The sequence below is a fragment of the Artemia franciscana genome, chromosome 2 (genome assembly GCF_032884065.1).
Source record: "Artemia franciscana chromosome 2, ASM3288406v1, whole genome shotgun sequence".
Taxonomy (NCBI): Eukaryota; Metazoa; Arthropoda; class Branchiopoda; order Anostraca; family Artemiidae; genus Artemia; species Artemia franciscana.
This window is the reverse complement of record NC_088864.1, coordinates 9551345-9571967: the sequence shown is the minus strand read 5'-3', so window position 1 is coordinate 9571967 and position 20623 is coordinate 9551345. Positions and strand designations below refer to the sequence as shown.

The 20623-nt window shown below is 35.4% G+C and overlaps 1 protein-coding gene across 1 annotated transcript in view; it reads right to left on the bottom strand.

Moving 5' to 3' along the window:
- LOC136034085 (xaa-Pro aminopeptidase 1-like) overlaps positions 1-20623 on the bottom strand; it is a 127969-nt gene that overhangs the window by 90439 nt on the left and 16907 nt on the right. The window contains exons 2-3 of the mRNA XM_065715213.1: positions 11791-12038; positions 5841-6020 (exon numbers count right to left, since the gene is read on the bottom strand). Of these exons, the coding sequence (XP_065571285.1) occupies positions 5841-6020; positions 11791-12038 (428 nt within the window). The remainder of the gene's footprint in view (positions 1-5840; positions 6021-11790; positions 12039-20623) is intronic.

Sequence of the window (20623 nt, the reverse complement as noted above, 5' to 3'; positions counted from 1 at the left end):
GACAGTGGGTACAGTGGGACATTCTAAAATTAGAATAGCCATAGCCCAGTGTGTTTTTTACATAGTTGAAAAAAAAACGTTAAGAATTATAGGAAGATAAGTCTTCACACAAAGATTAGAACATTCCAAGCTACTCTGATGAAATGGGTCAAGTATGGTTCTGAAGTGTGGGTGCTCCGAAAACCGTTGAGGATTCAAAAGATGCTTTTCAGATAAATCGCTTACGGATTATTTTTGGAACCTGATTGATAGACCGTATCTCATATAGTAAGCGTTACACGAAATATGGTTAATCCGATTTTCTATAGCTATAATAAGAAAAATATGGAGATCGGTTGGGCAAATTCTATGGATGAAGATGACAGATCACCTAAGATTGTCCTTTTCGGTCACCCCCGAATGGGGAGGGATGGCTTAATGAAAATTTTAAGAGAAGTGGGAACTTCTCGGGAGGGTGTAAAGAGGGAGACTTTGAATAGATTAGAATGGAGGAGGAGCGCACGTAGTTTTGCTAGCATCAAATGGTTATGCACTACAGTGAGTTGTTAGCAGTAGTAGTAGTAGTAATAGTAGTATGTATATATATATATATATATATATATATATATATATATATATATATATATATATATATATATATATATATATATATATATATATATATATATATATCTATTCTGTATTGGGCTGTTTATAAAAAAAAGTTTTTCAGCATAGATTAGATTATTATTTGTATTACCATCGCTAAGTCTTTGCAAATATGGCAAGTGAAACAAGATGTACGGTGTGAGGCTGTCTCACTTTCGAATTCATTTCTGAAAAAAGTTTTCACAGACGAAAAGTTTTGCCAGTGGAAGTGGTATTTTTTTTTTTTTTGGTTTCTGTGAAATTTTGTAAATATGTGAATCAAACAGCATTATAAATAGGGGCGGTGGTGTCATTACAACCCTTTCCTTGTAGTCCTGAGTGTAGTGGGCTCACAAAGGGGCACACTAGAGCTAATTTTAGGGAACTCTTATTCTTTGAGTTAAAGATTTAGCCATTGGTCATCTTGTTCAGTGTCCGACCACGAGGCAGTGTATTTTGTGCGTTACACTGCTGATAAGGGATATACTGAATATATCCATATTGGCTGCAAAAATCATACCCATGACAGAGAGGGAAAGGTGGATTATACCCACTGGATATATAAAGTTCCGACCATGGTACAACAAAATCTCTCGTAAGGACAAATCTGAAATAAGAGAAAGAGATTTCTTACTACAATACTGGCTCTAAGAATCAACTACTGCTTACCTTTAAAAGCATTTGAGTGTTTTGTAACTATCCCCTCTATTTTGAGAAAAGAAATGGGTGGGGTTTTTGGGATGGGCGAAAAATGGCTGGCACGTTGACATTACGACGGAAGACTCCTCAGCAAAGTGGGAAATAGGGAGATTGGCAAGCTCAATCTCAAAATACCAAGCCTGAGGGGGCACCAGTATCCAGTGACTATGTGTACTATTTTTAGGAAGGTGAAGGCAATAAATATTTATGACCAAAGCCTCGACTAAGTTTCGTGATTATTCCTATATTAATAACAATAATAACAGCACAATAAAGGATCTACCCAGGAAGCAAAGCATGTCCATGTGCTGGTAAACACTTGATTAAAAAAGGAATAAAACACTACGGAGAAATTATTGAAAATAAACTCTTTACTGTAGTCCAAGCCAGAAACCCAAGCGTAGATACACCAAAAATACATGCGAAAGAAGCCCAGTAAATAAAAGTAATATATAATACTATAATAGATTTATCAAGCAGTTCGTGGTAACGAACTGTAGTAAGGAGCGACCCGGCTCAATAGCAACCAAAACTCTAAAAAATCGGGTTTTGATATCAATAGCCACATCAAAAGAATCGCATTTTAATGCTTATTTTAAATATATAAGTTTAATCAAGTTTAGTCTTACCCATCAAAAGTTACGAGCCTGAGAAAATTTGCCTTATTTTAAAAAATAGGGGAAACCACCCCCTAAAAGTCATAAAATCTTAACGAAAATCATACCATCAGATTCAGCGTATCAGAGAACCCTATAGAAGAAGTTTCAAGCTCTTATCTACAAAAATGTTGAATTTTATATTTTTTGCCAGAAGACAAATCAAGGGTGCGTGTTTATTTTCCCCAGGGGTCATCGTATCGACCAAGGGGTCCTAGAATGTCACAAGAGGGCTCCAAAAATGAAAAGTTCTAGTGCCCTTTTTAAGTGACCAAATAAATTGGAGGGCACCTAGGCCCCCTCCCACGCTCATTTTTTCTCCAAAAACAACGGATCATAATTTTTAGATAGCCATTTTTTTCCGCATAGTCAAAAACCATAATAACTATGTCCTTGGGAATGACTTACTCCCCCACAGTCCCTGGAGGAGGGGCTGCAAATTACAAACTTCGGCCAGTGTTTACATATAATAATGGTTATTGGGAAGTGTACAGTGTTTTCAATTTTTTTTTGGTTTTGGGGTGGGGTTGAGGGGAGGGAGCTATGAGGGAGGATCTTTCCTTAGAGAAATATGTCATGGGGGAACAGAAATTCAATGAAAAGGGCGCAGGGTTTCCTAAAATTACAATAAAAAAAAAGAAAAAATAAACATGGAGAAGTTTTTTCAATTGAAAGTAAGGAGTAGCATTGAAACTTAAAACGAACAGAGATTATTACGCATATGAGGGGTTCTAAAAATACTTTAGCATAAAGAGCGAGGTATTTAGAAAGAGATAAATACCTCGCTCTTTATGCTATAGTATTTTTAGTAATTTCGACTATTTATTCTACGGCCTTTCGGATTCAGGGGTCATTCTTAAAGAATTGGGACAAAACTTAAGATTTAGTGTAAAGAGCGAGGTATTCACGAGGGTACAGACCCCCTCATATACATAATAAAAATTTAAGAATATAAAAGTTTTTACGTAAGCTAATTCTTAAGTTACCTATATTTTTTACTAATAAAAACATTCGTTAAAAATTAAAATTTATAGTTGCCTTTTTATGTAACCGAAAAATTGCAGGGCAACTAGGCTTTCCCCAACCCTTATTTCTCAAAATCGTCTTATCAAAACTAAGAGAAAGCCATTTAGCCAAAAAAAGGAATTAATATGCAAATTTCATTTTAATAATTTATGTGTGGAAAGCCAAAATCAAACATGCATTAATTCAAAAAGTTCAGAAATTGCATAAAAAGTTTTTTTTTTAACTGAAAGTAAGGAGCGACATTAAAACTTAATACGAACAGAAATTACTTCGTATATGAAATGGGTTGTCCCTTCCGCAATCCCTCGCTCCTTACGCTAAAGTTTGACTCTTTGCCACAGTTCTGATTTTTAAAACAATTAAAAACTTTAGCGTAAAGAGCAAGGGATTGCGGAGGGGAAAACCGATTTCATATACTGGGTAATTTCTGTTCGTTTTAATTTTTAATGTCGCTCCTTACTTTCAGTTAAAAAAAAACTAGTTTTTTTTATGTAATTATAATACAAACCATGATATGATAATATGGATTATATTATAATGTAGATATCAATAAGAATTAAATAGAAGTAATATATTATATATAATAAATAAATAATGTATGATATGATACTAAATTGTAAATAATACATAAATAGTTTGGGCAAAATATTTCTCTAGTCTTTTTAAAATTACCAAATAACTACAATCTTTCGTTGCATTGCTTAATTTACCTTAAGCTTTAACCCCAAAATTAATAAAAGCAAATATTGAATGGAACTAACAAAATTCGATGCTTTATTTAAGTCAACAAAAATTTAGTTTCAGATTGCATTATAAGTTTATGTTATAAGCTGATATAAATCATCAGATACAGTTGTAATTGCATATGACAAATTGCATGTCTGAAAAACTGTAAATGTTTGATTTGTCACCAAAGTTATTTTGTAGACTTTATTATGATTAGGCACTGAACACCTTTAAAATTTACCTGTTAAAAGTTACTAGAATGAGGCAACTTTCTTAATGCTAGGAAAGGGGAGAACATACTCCTGAGGCCGTATCTAGAGGAGGAGTAGGGGCTTGAACACCCCTCGCCCCCCAGAAGTTGGTCTGACTCGTAAAAACGTAACAAAATACATATAAAGAACTTTTCATTCGTTTTAAAGATTTTTATAGTCCTTTCCCCTCCCCCCCTAAATACCTTCCCCGAAAAATCCTAGATACGACCCTACATAGTCCATACATTACATAGTCCATACAACTGGTGTGGTTTGGACAGAAAGTACACCACCAAATCAAACATATAGTCTAAGCTAATTCTGTTTATAAAATGGTAACAATATACTAACTAACTTTTAGATAAGTATTGAAAGAAGGGCCGATTGAGAAGGAGGGAGGTTCAGACGAAGGTAATTCCACTCAGATTGGCAAAAATACTTGTTTTTTGTAGCTTAAAAAATGAAAATAAATCTATCCCCAATCCCACATTTTTGCGCATTACTACATAAAAAAATGGACTGTGATATTTACATTTTTTATCTGAACTACCATCGAATTTATTAAGTATTGTAATCAATCTGTTTTGGAACAATACAAAAAATTCCATAGATAATATTTGCAGACGCAATAATTTTAATTGTACGACAGATGTAAGTACAAACTAAAATAGACTAAATATCAAATATTTTTCATTTTCAAGCCCTAGCGATAAGATTTAAATTATAGCTATGTTTCGTAACTTAAAAACTTGTTTTAATTTTGTTTAGTTAGCTTACGGTAAGATTAGAGCTATGTTCAAACAGTTCGTTGTAACAAACTGTTTGCCAGAGGAAACTCTGGTAAATATCAGAAGTTTGTTATATATAATGAATTCCGAGTTCATTTTTTTAATGTTGCCCATCAAAAGTTACGAGCCTGAGAAAATTTGCCTAATTTTTGAGAAAAGGGGAAAACACCCACAAAAAATCAAGAAATCTCTATGAAAATCTTGATGAAAATCACGCCATCAGATTTTAATTTTCAGAGAACCTTTCAAGATCCTATCTGCAAGAAGTAGAATTTTGTGTTTTTTACCAGATAAAATATCACAGATGCGAGTTTATTTGTTTTTATATGTTGTTTTTCACCAGGGGTGATTGTATCGAATCAATAGTCAAAGAAAATCAGGAGAAAGCACATTTGAACGGAAATAAAATTATAGCGTCCTTTTTAATTGACCAAAAAGATTAGAGGGCAGCTAACACCCCTTTTTCTTCAAGGAAATTCATTCAGAATTTTGAGATAGTAATTTGACCCAAAATTTCTGAAACTAGGCCTTTAGGGATGACTTGACATCCCTTAATCCCTGGGGAAACGTTTGTATGTTACATTTGCCCATTCTTTGCATATAATATTTTTTGGAAATATATGGACATGATTTTCCACGGGAGGGGATTTCCAGACATGATTTGAAAAACGGTCAGAAAAATAAAACAAGTTTTTTTTTTATTTAAGTTACCTGAAAATAAGGAGGAACATTAAACAAAAATTAAACCTTAAGAAACTTTTCACCAAGTGTGGGCTGCACCTTCAGAAGTTCTTGGTTTTGACGCTAAAGCTTGACTTTTTTACGTCTTTAAGAAAGTCTGCTCAAACACAAGGGCGCGGGATTTTGAATGAGAAGTATTTTTAAGGAACACAAAGACTTTTTTATTTAATTTTCTTAAGAAATTATGCTCCTGCAGAATCAAAAAAACAACTACGGAATAGATTTAAGAGAAAAATGGCATTCTTTTTATCTGCTGCTGAACTATCGGACCCACCTATCTACTTAATACAAAATGAAATATGCTTAATAAATTGAAAGCTACGTACCCCTGGCTGTCCTTGCTTCATTAAAAGCCAGTTACAGTCCATTTGCTGATCTGCTTGTAGAAAATATCGTCCGTCAGTCCAGAGCGCAGCTTCAGTCAAAGTCACCACTGCGGTACCAGCGCTGCCTGTGAAACCAGATATGAAGTCTCGTCTTTTATCGTGATCAGCTACGTATTCACTCTAAAATAGAAAAATATCTGCTATTTCCAACCAAAAAAATCTTTTTCATCAAACATCTTTTTTTTCAAGAATTACAAATTAAAAACATTTCAGCTATTAGGTATTGCAGCTGGGTTCAAGTAAACCCGAAGGGGCATGCTACATAGCATTATTTGTTTTTTGGTTATTTGAGTGTAATTTGCATTTCTTTTTCATGTAGCTAAGATGCAAAATATTGCAGTTGAATGGTAGGGACACCAACTGGGAAGGGGATGAAGGAAGCCAATTCCTCCCCCATACAGATGGCCCTCCCTTATATTTTGGTAAACACCTTTTAAATCTTCTTTAATAAAAAACTGAAAAAAAATCATTGTCCCTTCTACATTTTCTTGAATTTTTGCCTCTGCTGATATCAATAGCTCTATTTCTTAGCTATACCTGTGTCTGAGGAATTTAAATATAGCACTGACAAATTGTTTTTCAAGTTTTTATATCATAGCCAGAGAAATGAAAGACTATTCATCAAGTATTTTAATCATGAAGTTACCACTTCACTATTTGAGGTAAAACATAAATCGGTTTTTCAATGAGACTCTTTGGTCCTTTTTTTGTAAACATGAAAACCAAATAATCGATTTATGAAAGTGTGTTTGGAACTTGAACTTAAGTTGTCGGAAAAAGTTGCAGATGTCTCTAGTTTCGGATTTGTTTTAAATTTTTGAGCAGCATGTTAGAAAAAATCACCAAGTTGAGATCATACACTAAAAACAATAGAAACGGTAGTAAAACGATTTGTTTAGGCTTAAAGGAATTACATGCTTTATCCTCATAAAGAAATTGCACTGCTTTTAATTTTATGTTCGATGAACTTTATTTTTACTGAAAACTTAGTTAAAAGTATAAAATGCGAGCTTTAAGCAATGGAGCACTGAATTGTGTTTGTCAGCTGTAGGCCTTGCCCAAGGTCTTTGAACTGTACTTACACGCGGTGTGGCTCTTTTTAATACGCGTGATAATTTAATTTCGCTATAACCCTTTTCTAGAATTTAAGAATGACTCTTAAGAAGAAATCCTTTAACTATAAAAAATTGAATTACTTCTTCCTTTTAAAAACAAGATTTAAACAAAGATATCGATAAAATTTCAAATTTAAGAATATTAAGTCAAAGTTCAGCAATATATAGGTCGAATGCACAAATGGGTAAAGGCAACGCTAGAGCGTTGTCTAAACTAAAGGCCATAAGGCTTCTAAGCCATAACTCTAAGGCCATAAGGCCATATATGTTTTATTATTTTTTTCCTAAAGGCACTTCAAATAGTAAGGGTAGAAACTTCAAATGGGGCTCCTTTGATTGGAAATAATATTTTCTAGCGCTCATTTTAATTGCTACACGTGATCGGGGGCAACTAGCCCCCAAAAGCCCATCTCCCCAAATAGGTCGAATGCACAAATGGGTAAAGGCAACGCTATAGCGTTGTCTAAACTAAAGGCCATAAGGCTTCTAGGCCATAACTCTAAGGCCATAAGGCCATATATGTTTTATTTTTTTCCTAAAGGCACTTCAAATAGTAAGGGTAGAAACTTCATATGGGGCTCCTTTGATTGGAAAGAATACGTTCTAACGCTCATTTTAATTGCTACACGTGATCGGGGGGCAACTAGGCACCAAAACCCCATCTCCCCAAATGAATCCGATCAAAATTTGGATATAGACATTTTCTTCAAAATATTTCGAAGACCAGATAACAAAAACTAAGGGGGTGATACAACCCCCCAGAGCCCGGGGGCACGTGCTGTAAGTTATGCCCCGGGGGCATATAAGGTTCTTACAGAAAGGGTGGTCGTATAAACATTGGAGAGGGCTCATTTCATTGTAAATTGAAAGTTCTAGGTCCCTTTTTAAGAATCAAAGGTGATTGGAGGCCAATTAGACTCCCACAACCTTTTTTCCCAAATGCATCCGATCGAAATTTTGAGATAACCATTTGTTCTAAATTGTCCATGTGTTTTATAGCAATGCCTCTAGGGTTGATACAGCCCTCAGAGCCCATATGGCTCAATAGCCTCTCAGCGGTCATGAAATCAACGGATAAGATATATTTTCAATAAGAAATACAACAATCATATGATAATACTATCACAAATCTCCTCAACGGCTCGATGATCTGAATAACATGATCGATAACTTTTAAATATATATTTATAATTCTCTAAAAACTTAGGCAAGTTCAATAGGTAATAAATACTAGTCTTATCTTTCCCAACAAATCATCTCTCAAACGAGGTAATGACTCTAGAAAGTTTCAAGCCGCATGAAAATTTATTTAGGTCCAAAACCCCAGATAAAAAAAAGATTTTTGGCATTTTTTGGCTGCATTTTCAAAGGAGCCTAAATTTATTTTTAATTTTTCTTTTATGTGGGGAACCTCAGGGGCTCAAGAAATTCTATCCTTGGGATAAAAATTTCGAGCCAATCCAAAAATGTTATGTCCCTTTTCGGTATCCTTTTTGGGAACCTTCAACTCAGACTAAGTCTCCTTGGCAGAACGACTAAGTGTTTCAAAAAAGTTTTTTCTCAAATTTCTGGTCCTTTGTCAAGCCCTGTTTTGGGAGATAGGATTTAATTTTTATCTTTATATCCTGCTTAGTCTGGCTCCCTTGGACTTAAAAATTTGCATTTCAAGTCAATAGTATTTTATTTAGCCCTTTTCGGGCCAAATTAACGGAGGACCCGTGCTTCCCAAACAATTCTTTTACATTAAGGTCTTCATAGCTTTCGGATGTAAGTTTCTAACGTATTGGGGATAAAAAGTTTATTGTCCCAAAAACCCCAAGAGCCTCTCGCTCTCTAAACAATGTTTAATCCTTTTGGCTCAAAGAACAATCACTGAAAAACAATATCAAATAAGTTCCCCCCTTGAACTATGACACCCACCTGTAAACAATTGGCAATCGACAATTGTCACAATTTTGATCATTCTGAATTAGTATTCATCTCAAAATTTTGATTCAACATCATGGGTGCCAAAAGAAAAGGCCAGAAAGGATATGGTTGCCCTCTAATTACTTTTCATCATTAAATACGACACTAGAGCCTTCAATTTGCAATCAAATGAGCCCCTCAAAAGTTTGTAAGACGATTTTTGTTATTTGAATTGACTGGAGAATAAAAGGAAGAAATCTGTGTTACATTGAAAGCACGTGACTCTTTACTCTAGGTAGCTCTAGAGTGTTGGGTATGATGCATATTGGGTTGCATTTCATCATACTATTTTCTCTATTTTATCATTGATCATTGATTTTTTTTTTTTTTTTTTTTTTTTTTTTTTTTTTTTTTTTTTTTTTTTTTTTTACTGGAATATAAGCCTCATTCATTTATTCATTCATTTAGTAAGACATATACACAAATTTGCATGAACTGATACATACAAGTATGTGCAGTTACACACGCCCAAATGGCTCGACTTCATCTCTCGACTTCATGTTAAGTTCCATCCAATCTCCAGCTTGCGGCAATTCGCACGTAGATCTGAGCGTAAGCGCGTCTGATCACTTTCCAATTATAAACACTTTTCGAGTAATTCCTGCCTCTCCTAACCCCCCAACTAATGAAAAGAAGTGGAAAATCAAAACTAATTGGAGTAAAATTGACCTGGCTACTTATCATTACGTATTGGATGAGATTCTCACAAAGATTAAAGTGCCTTTCCAATTACTACAGCAGAGTGTATGTATTCAAGATGAAGAGAAACAGCTGCTACTAAACATCTACTGTAGTGAAATATCTCACGCACTGTTATCTGCCGAGGCCGCTGCGGTCCCCATTCGTAAAGTCCGAGTGGGAACGGAAATTCCAAAGTGGTCCGAAAACCCTGCTCTAAGTGAAGCATGTGGTCGTGCAAAATTTTGGCTTAGGCTCTGGAACGAGTGTGGTCGTCCGAAATCAGGTGTTGTAAATGAAGTTCGGCTGTTCAGCAAACGCAGATTTGCCAAGATTTTGTCTAAGCATAAATGTGAAGTGATCGATCAACATAGTCAATTGATAAGTAATGACCCAAATGCTGTGTGGAGATTTCTTAAACGTAATGGTGATCAGAATAGTGTTGAACCTGTGATCTCTGAGCAAGATTGGGTGTCCCACTTTACTTCTGAGTTCTCTCCACCCGAACAAGATCTTGAAGATAAATATGAAGTCGAACTTGATAAGTTCATGGAATTGCCTAGTTCTGGTGTTGGCTACATAGTAACTGTTCCTAATCTGATTCGTGCAATTTCAAATTTAAAAAAGAAACAATCGAAAGGTGTCGACAAGTTGTGTGGGTTGCATCTTGTACATGGTACTGCTGGTCTCCTGAGTCATTTAGAGCTTCTATTCCAAATTATCTTTAATTCTGGTCTCGTTCCCGACGTTTTTGGTACTGGAGTAATTACACCTATTTTGAAAAAAGGGAAAAATCCGTCTGAATGCGTATCTTACCGCCCTATAACTGTTTCGCCGGTTTTATGTAAGCTTATGGAATTGCTAGTTATAGATCATATTGCTTTTCAATGTTCTACCCCCGATAATCAGTTCGGATTTAAAAAAGGTGTTGGTCGCGAGCACGTCCATTATATTCTTGCTAATATATTAATAGAAGCTGATGAACTGAATGAATCCCTTATTCTAGCGAGTCACGATGTTAGACGTGCTTTTGATTCTGGGATACATCCCCAGTTATTAGTGTCTGCTCATAAACGTGGTGTGGACCGATCGGTTATTTTGCCTTTTCGGGATATGTATAAGAAGCTTCGAGTCCAAGTTAAAGTCCCGTCTCCCAACGGGCCGATTGTATTACCAAATGCTATTCCGGTTAGAAAGGGCATTAGGCAGGGTGCAATTTCGTCACCCCGGTTGTATAATAATAGTGTTCTCGAGGCCCAAAAGTTAGTGCAAATGAGCTGCATTTTCCGAGGTTTGGATGTAACATTACTTAATTACGCAGATGATATTTTTAATTTAAGTAGATGTTTGTCTCGTATTGAAGAAAATTTTCAGATTCTAGATGATGCTTATAGAGAGATAGGCCTATCTTTTAATGTAAGTAAAAGCGAGATTGTTGCTTTCAATAGGAGAAATGCAGATTGTATAGATCTTGCTGTCAAATTTGGTGCTCAAGAGGTTCCACTGTCTGACTCCATAATGTACTTAGGAATGCCTATAGGTCATAACATGGCATCTACACGTGCTCGCCAAATAAGTAATTTCGCAGAAAAGGCACGTAAGGCTTACGGGGCGCTATCTTCAACTAAAGCGAAATATAATCGACAAATTCGAGCTAGGCTATATAATGCACTGGTGATCCCACACTTTCTGGCTTTATCACCGTTTTGGCATATATTTAGTGTTAGTGATAAAAGAAACCTTCGATCACTTTTTTACAAATATGCAAAGTTTCTTTTAAATACCCCACCGTGGGTTAAAAATTCCAAGATGTCTGCAAGGTTCGGTATCACAGATCCGATTGCTGCTGTGACGAAACGTCGTTCTGAATTTTTGGGGTCGCTTGGGCCTAGTAGTCTGGCAATTGCAATTCGTCCTTAGTGAGTTTTTGTAATAATGTTTTTATTTATTGGCGGTGTATCGTAACGTTTGTTTTTGTTTGTGCAGTTAAGTGTTTGTTTTTTTTTTTTTTGTTTTTTTTTTCTTTTCTTCTTTGTACTCCATTCGTGCCATTTGTGGTTTTGTATCGAGTGGGTGAATAAAATTATCTATCTATCTATCTATCTAAATCGTAGCAGCTATTTACTTACCGCATGGGCATCATCTGTTGGTATTATGTATGCCTTTATATCAAATAATTCTCTATTATGTCTTGCCGAATAGAAAAGGTTTCTTAGCTTCTTAAGTCTTTCTGTGGTGTTGACCCTGTTTAACGGTTGTGGATCGCCTGGCTGACAGCCTAGTCTATCTAGAATAGTCACATCTCTACGATTCCTTGACAAACCTCTGTGGTTGGTCACACGGTCATCAGATACTGGTGGCTTTGCCGCTACAAATCCTGAAATGTTTCAAGAAATTGAGATAAGTGAACAAGGTAATTTTCAATTATAATTATTTTCTATAATAGTTATAGTAGTACCCTAATTCTATACGTAATTAGATATGTCTCGCATCCTTAAATATGAACTTTCAGATTATAATTATCTTGTGGGTGGTTTATTTTCCCCCAGAAAACTCCCCAAATAATTTTCTCTTTGAAAATCCCACCTCCCCAAGCCTCCTTCAACCACAAATAGCTCCAGAGACCGATACCCCGGGGAAATTCCTTGCCCTACCTTCGGACAATTAGCCCCTACAATATCCCCCACATGATCACACGTCTTGGTTCTGACTTGGAGTTTGGCACCATGCTATTGAAATCAAATTGGAAAAAAGCCTCTTAAAGGTACTTCAGACGATAAAGCTTTTTAATGTACACCCGACAGGCGTGTTTTTGACTGCAAGGGGAAAGTCATCGTAGAGGGGAATCATATTAGAACTTTTTAGAACTTTTAGAAGTATTTTTAGTATTTTAGAACTTTTATAATATTTTTAATGTATTTGAACATTCTTTAAAAGAATTACTAATTGTGGTACCAATTGGCGAGGGGTCATTTGTCGCCTCTCTAGATTTTTTTTTTTTTTTGTATTTTCAATGAAATTATCCTTGCTTTTGGCATTTTCACTGTAAGAAATTACCCCCTCTAAATTTTAACAGTACATTTTACCCCCCTCTCTACATTTTGTGATTTGGTACTACTGATTAGTAGATAATGCTTGAATGCTGTTTTCAGTATTCAAATATGGATTTTGTTTTGAAATTAAATAGAAGTAACAAGTTTTTTTCAACTGAAATTAAGGAGCAACATTAAAACTTAAAACGAACAGAAATTATTTCGTATATGAGGGGTTTACTCTTTGTTAATACCTCACTCTTTACACTAAAGTTTTTTAGTAGTTTTAAACAAAGCTTCTTATTGTTCTAATTAAACAAACATAGTGTTTCAAAAGTCATCCCTAAAGAATAGGAACAGGATTCAAACTTCAGCGTAAAGAGCGAGGTAATGTGGAGGAAAAACCCCCTTCATATACGTATTAATTTTTATTCACTTTAAATCTTATTGTTGTTTCCTACTTCCAGTTGAAAAACTCGTTTTTTAATTTTATTTCTGATTTTTTTTTTAAATATTGCCAGGAAATCTGGCTAAACCACCATGGAAAAATCCCTTCTCCCAACAGATTTTTTCTCTTGACAATTCAATCCTTGTGAAAATTTACCCCGGTTGATTACCCTTAACTTCTCCATGCGTAAAATTAAGTCGGCAAAGAAAAAGAAAGACATAAGACGAATTTCATATAGGAACTTCGTTAAATTTAGCCTAAAAAAATCACTCCCTGGAAACATCCCTTCCCATGTAAAATTATCCCCGTGGAAAGTCCCACCATCAGAAAATTTGACCCCCACACATAAAATGTATGCATACTTCCCAATAACTAATACTAAACGCGTAAACAATGGACAAATTTTGCAGGAGCAGGAACCTTTCCCTAGGAGCTGTGGGGAGTCATAATATTTAAAAATATATAGTTATTCGGCCTTTTAACTCTACTAAACAAAAAGGTTATCTCGAAAATTTTGATTGGACGTTTAGAGATAAAAGGGGCATGGGAGGACACCTAGTTGCTCTCCAATTTTGTTGTCACTTATAAAGGGCACTAAAACTTTTAATTTCCTTTCAAATGGGATCTCTTCTGATATTCTAGGATCACTGGGTCGATTCATGTACCCTGGGAAAAAAAAATCAAATAAACGCGCATCCGTGATCTTCCTTATGGCAAAAAAAATGCAAACTTCCACATTTTTAGAGCTAGGAGCTTGAAACCTCTACAGTAAAGTTCTTTGATACACTAAATGTGATAGTGTGATTTTCATTAAGATTCTATGGCTTTTAGGGGGTGTTTCTCCCATTTTGCAAATTTTCTCAGGCTCTTAACCTTTGATAGTTAGGACTACGCTCTATGAAACTTATGTATTTGAAATCAGCATAAAAATCCAATTCTTTGATATATCATCAAGTATGACAGGTAAAAACAATGGAAAAAATTTTGGATTTTTCAAACTATATTCCAAAATACAGGCTGAATATTTCGTGCAGAACAGCGGTTGGCAACCAAGACCCACAGGTCATTGCTGGATGACATGCAGAAATCCTATAAGTCTAATAATAAAAATTAAAGCTTAAAATTTCATTGTAATTATTTTCTTAGTACCATTATTTTTATTATTCACTAAAAGACGGTTTTTAAATAAATATATTACTGATCTAAACGTCACTTTAATATTCACATTGTGGCTGTTTTTTACCCCTAGCCAAAAAAGGTTGCCGATCCTGGCGTCCTACGGTATTTTTTTTCAACACTTTCTTTTTATTTTAGTTCTTTTTTTGTGTTTCTGGGGGGTGAGTTATAGCAGAGTAAGATAAAGCTGAAAACAGGGGCTGTGGGGGCAGTGTCAACCCCGAAGACAAACTTATTTGACAATTGAAGATTTTTTGATAAAATATGTATCTCTAAATTTTGAACCTTTCCCTAGGAGCTGTGGGGAGTCATAAAATTTAAAAATACATAGTTATTCGACCTTTTAACTCTGCTAAACAAAAAGGCTATCTCAAAAATTTTGATCGAACGATTTTGAGATAAAAGGGACGTGGGAGGACACCCAGTTGCCATCCAGTTTTCTTGTCTCTTATAAAGGGCACTAAAACGTTTAATTTCCTTTCAAATGGGATCTCTTCTGATATTCTAGGATCACTGGGTCGATTCACATACCCTGGAAAAAAACAACAAAAAATCAAATAAACGCGCATCCATAATCTTTTTTGGCAAAAAATGCAAAATACCACAATTTTAGAGATAGGAGCTTGAAATCTCTACAGTAAAGTTCTCTGATACACTAAATGTGCTAGTGTGATTTTCATTAAGATTCTATGACTTTTAGGGGGTGTTTCTCCCATTTTGCAAATTTTCTCAGGCTCTTAACCTTTGATAGTTTGGACTACACTCAATGAAACTTATGTATTTGAAATCAGCATATAAACCCAATTCTTTGATATATCTATTGGTGTCAAAATTCCGTTTTTTAGAGTTTCGGCTGCTATTGAGCCGGGCCACTCATTACTTGCAGTTCGTTACCACGAACTGTTTGATGATGGGAAAATACTTTTTTGACTTGACGCTACGGATTCTTCGCTTCGAAATAATTTTTTTTTTGTTTTTTTTGCAAAGGGATTTAATTTTTTTGAATATTCCGGAATCGCAAATCTTGTTTCGTGTTTCTGTAAAACTTTTTTCCCTGATTAATTTGAAACTTACAACGATAAGTTCTTGAGCCAAGGGGACTAACATACAAAGACTTATTTCAAAGGATTGGTCCATTGAGAACTGGCCCCTCCTCTAACAAATGGAGTCCCAAAGTGGGCCAGATTTTTCAATTGTTATGAAATTGATAGGAAAACTTGGGATAATCGGGCCCCAATGCAGAAAGAAAGAAGACATGAACATTGCTTCCCCTCAAAATCCTTTCCAAAAAAGGACCAGAGAAGGGGCCATTCAATTTTTTTTCATCCACTTCGAATAGAAAAGGCTTTCTTAGAAACTTGGGAGGAGGCTAATTCGTTTAGAAACTGAAAGATATAATTACCCTTTTAATGTTTATTACCAACTGGAGGGCAATCAGACTCACGTCAGTTCTTTCTCTGCTATCCGGTCCTCCTCAAGCCCCTATGAAATCGAATCAAAATCATGAATTGTCTAATAAGTTTGTCTTCGGGGTTGATACTGCCACCACAGCCCCCGTGTTAAGCTTTATCTTACTCTACTATAACTCACCCCCCAGAAACACAAAAAAAGAACTAAAATAGAACGAAAGTGTTGAAAAAAGACCGTAGGACGAAAGGATCGGCAACTGTTTTTGGCTCGGGGTAAAAAACAACCACAATGTGAATATTAAAATGACGTTTAGATCAGTAATATATTTATTTCAAAACCGTCTTTTAGTGAATAATAAAAACAATGGTACTAAGAAAATAATTACAATGAAATTTTAAGCTTTAATTTTTATCATTAAACTTAAAGGATTTCCGCAGGTCACCCAGCAGTGACCTGTGGGTCATGGTTGCCAACCCCTATTCTACACCAAATATTCAGCATGTATTTTGGAATATAGTTTGAAAACTCAAATTTTTTTTCATTATTTTTACTTGTCATAGTTTCTCTGTGGCGCTTAAATTTCGGCGAGGGGTATAGCTAGCTACCAAACTAAGGGGTACTAAAAATAAAAGTTGCAACTAAATATTCAAACCAAAAAACTAAATCAGAATCATATGGAGACTTAGACGTTGGTCCAATCCGAGATAGGAGATGGCGAACGATCTGAGATGGCTAAGTTAGAGGCAGGAAACGGCTCAAACCCCCAGAGACAGTGTAAAGTCCCATGGTATTTTTTTGATTTTCATGCTGACTAAGCTACGGTCTTAAAATATTTGAAAAGTTGATTAACATTTTTTCCTCGTTCTTTTATTTGCAGATGTTGCCATTTTTTCATTATCGGCATCCGTTTTCTAAATGAGCGGTCTAAATTAGGCAGTCGACTCCGGAACGTTGACAAAAAGAAGCGTCATTTTTGTTTATTTTTCTTACTAAGTGGTTAAAATCTTTTCGGAACGATGAATTTGTCAAGAGAATGTTGAGCTTAGAGATTAGTTACTTAGATTATAAATTTGTTCATTCCAGCTGACTTAAAATAACGTGCAGTCCGAATAAGGTTTCTGTTGTTGTGGCTAATACATTAAGCTAGTTCTATGAAGAAGAATTGAAACATTGAATGGTTAACTAAGCCGCTGTAATAGAAGTGAATGTATTATGTCTGGATTTTATTTTCTGTATTAATAAATAATAATAATAAATCTGTTGAGAATGACCCAAATTTCTTCGTATTTAGCTGATTATCAAGAAACCAAGAAACTTGAATCGAGATAATTGGATTGGGACTAACTCTAAATGTATTCCTAAGTGTGGGTATATATGTATATATGTACGTAAGTATGTGTATGTATGTAAGTGTATGCCTAAGTGTGTGTAAGTGTATGTCTAAGTGGAAGCTTAGGGGAAAGGGGATGCCTTGTATTAGCACCAATTCAGGAAAATGTTGATGTACTAAAGATATTTAAAAAAAATCGTAATACAGAAAAACCGTATTTTTCATTATACAGGGCGGGGGAGATTTTATGTATTTTAAATTTTTTAATGAGGACACTAAAAGGGTATTTTCAAGCTCTAGTGGGGGAAGAGGTAGTAGGATAAGCAACTAAATACTTTTTTTGAATATGTCCAATCCTGGATTTTTTTAGAGCGTTTATAAATAATATGCAAATACATAATACGTCAAAAATTAGGAATATTCTAGGCTTAGTAAAATACTTGTTTAGAATATTATTTCAATCCATTTATATTGATTTTAATTAGTGTAGTAGCACTTCATACATCCATTGTGGGTTATATGATGCCAAGAGGAAAAAAAAATCAAGAATTCTACCCAACGCTTCCGAAACTTTGAAATGAACTCAGCCACCCCAAGTAAGGCCCAGTAAGATCGTAGCCCTTCACAACTTCCTCAAGAAATTGGCTATAACGATTAAGTTTTGAAATCCCTATCTTTTTTAAATATCAGGACATTTAGTGAGAAGTTCAAAACCAATTGTTTAGACAGAATTTACGTAATTATCATGAAAGAACAACCCAAAAACATCTTGCTTGCCTTACAGACTGTACTTGGATGTTTTAAGCCTATTAAAACAAATATAAATCGGTCGAACTTCAAACCTGTTTCTTTCATATGCTTAGCACACATTGCCAAAAGTTGTTTAGCCCAAAACGTTAAGACATTTAGAGGCCAAGATCAAGTTCAAACGTTACTGAAAATCAAACAGTTCGTTGTAACGAACTGTAAGTAAGGAGCGACTCGGGCTAATAATGACAGAAACTTAGGAGCTTAGGCTAATAATAACAGAAAAAATAGGAGCTTGTTTAACAAATAGTACTTCAAAAAAATTGGATTTTCAGCTGATTCCGAATATACGCATTTCATTAAGTTTAATGAAACCCATCAAAAACTACGAGTCTCATAATATTTACATGATTCTTGAAAAAAGGAGGAAATACCCATATAAGTAGTATTCCATCATGCTGTTTAAGGGCAGCCCTATCCTTGTGTGCCATTTGAGACATCAGGTCTGTCGAGCCCCTGGTATTACGTAACCATTTTCGGTTGATAAGGAAATTTCTGGAACCATTATTATCCGAACTTCGTTTGCCAAGTATGTTGTTCAATAATTGAAGTGAGCTTGAAGTGACATAAGGTCTAATAAGCGAAGTTTTGATATGGATTCTAATACACAATTAGATGAGATCCTATTGTACTCTAATGATATCGAGCCACTTAGTGATTAATGGCCATTGGTAATTGATAATGACTACAACCGACCAGGTATCATTTTTGTAATTTTATGGTCCGGAGCACATCGGTTTTCCATTACCGGGGCTTGCTCATAAGATTGGATCCCCATGCTCCCCTCCAGAGCCCATTGTCCCCATCTAGGACCCTCAGTCCTTTTCCTGGGCCCCAATGCGTCCCCCCTAGGTTTTTGCCCCCCCACACTCAATATCTTAACTTCGATTTTTTTTTAAGACTTAGATTTTTTTGGACACACAGGAACGCTGTAACAAGTATTGCCCGCAAATGTCATAATCTCCAGTTACAGCAGAAGGTTTCACTGGAATGCTTCGCTCATCAACTCCTTGAACAAAAAGACATGTTTCGAAGTGTTTCATGTGCTCATCAGTAGGTGAACACCGTGTCAGTGTGACTGAGCGTTTATTTGCATGTCTCTGTGCATGAATTTGTGGGTTTGTTTTTCTGACTTTGTGTTTTTATGTGTTTTTGTCTCTCTTCCACCGTTAATGTTTGACTGTGCGTCCGTTTGCATGTCTCTGAGCCTGTTTTTTGGGTTTGCAGGTGTTTTTTTTCTCTGTCTCTCTTTCTCTGTGCCTGTGTGTCTGAGCGGCTGTTTGCTTGTCTCATTTCCCTCTTCCCAGTTTCCAATCACACCAGCACAAAAAGCGCCCCTAACCTAGTCAATATGCCCAGCAAAAAAGAATTCCACTTCTGCAAGTACTTTGGCATCGATGAAATTTTTTGACCACATTCCAATAAATGTAATCAGTCTAACAACCTCTTGTTTAAGAGCACTGCATTTTTCTGGTAAAAATTTTTGAACAATAAATCTTATAAATTGTTGGTCATCGTCTGCAACTATATGATACCTAGTCATTAACAATGGTTTCTTATATAATTCCAGTACACATTCAATATTGATCGAAAGCACACAATAAATAAACCAACTACTATCAACGAGCAAGTATGGAGTACCAATTAGACGTCCACATAAAAAAAGCAAACACCCGCTCAGACGCACAGAGAGAGAAAGAGACAAGCAAACAGCCGCTCAGACACACAGGCACACAGAAAGAGAGACAGAGAAAAAAATACTGCAAACCCAAAAAACAGGCTCAGAGACATGCAAACGGACGCACAGTCAAACATTAACGGTGGAAGAGAGACAAACACACATAAAAACACAAAGTCAGAAAAACAAACCCACAAATTCATGCACAGAGACATGCAAATAAACGCTCAGTCACACTGACACGGTGGGAGAGAGCGTGCTTTGTTCCCTGGCACCTTTATGGAACCATTCCGAGAATATGCATACCACAGTTATTTCAGATAATCGCTAGACACACATATTCTTTTGATGATCAATAAAACCTATTTTGATCTCCAAAAATGTAATGAGTATAACAGGTCAGGTGTTTTTTTGTAATGTAATTGTCCTCAGCATATTGATTTTTCATAACAGGGGCTTGCCTATGAGTTTGGATCCCAACTTTCCCATACAAGGCCCATATCCCCCACCAGGGCCCTAAGCACCCCTCCAGTATTCCATTGCCTCTTCCTTTTTTGAACTTAGAATTTTTTTGGAGTTAGAATTTTTTGACTCAAAATTTTTTCTTGGGACTTCGAATTTTTGGGACCTTAGATTTTTTTTACCTAGGATTTTGTGGGGTTAAAATTTTTTGGGAAAAAAATTTTTTGGACAAAATTTTTGTGGAAGTTTGTTTGGAACTTTTATTTTTTTCCGTGTCTATGAATGATATGTAATCTTTAGTGAACATGTTTTGGAATTTTTTTATGCGGCTGCCCCTGTGGTACTCTGTGGTTGTTCATCAACACTATCTAGCTTATTATTTGTTTTCAATCAGTGTTTTTTGTACATTGGAAGAAGAAACACTTACATCATACATTAAAATGAGGATGAAATATTCCAAGAAAGTGTGGTCACACAATAAAGTTATCGTTACATTGAATGCTGGCAAAGACAAATATTTGAACTATGAAGCAAATAGTAGCGGCGACGCTATTGGAAACGTACGCGCACATTGTCATGACAATGAGAGATTAAATTTCTTTGGAATGTGAAAAAAAAT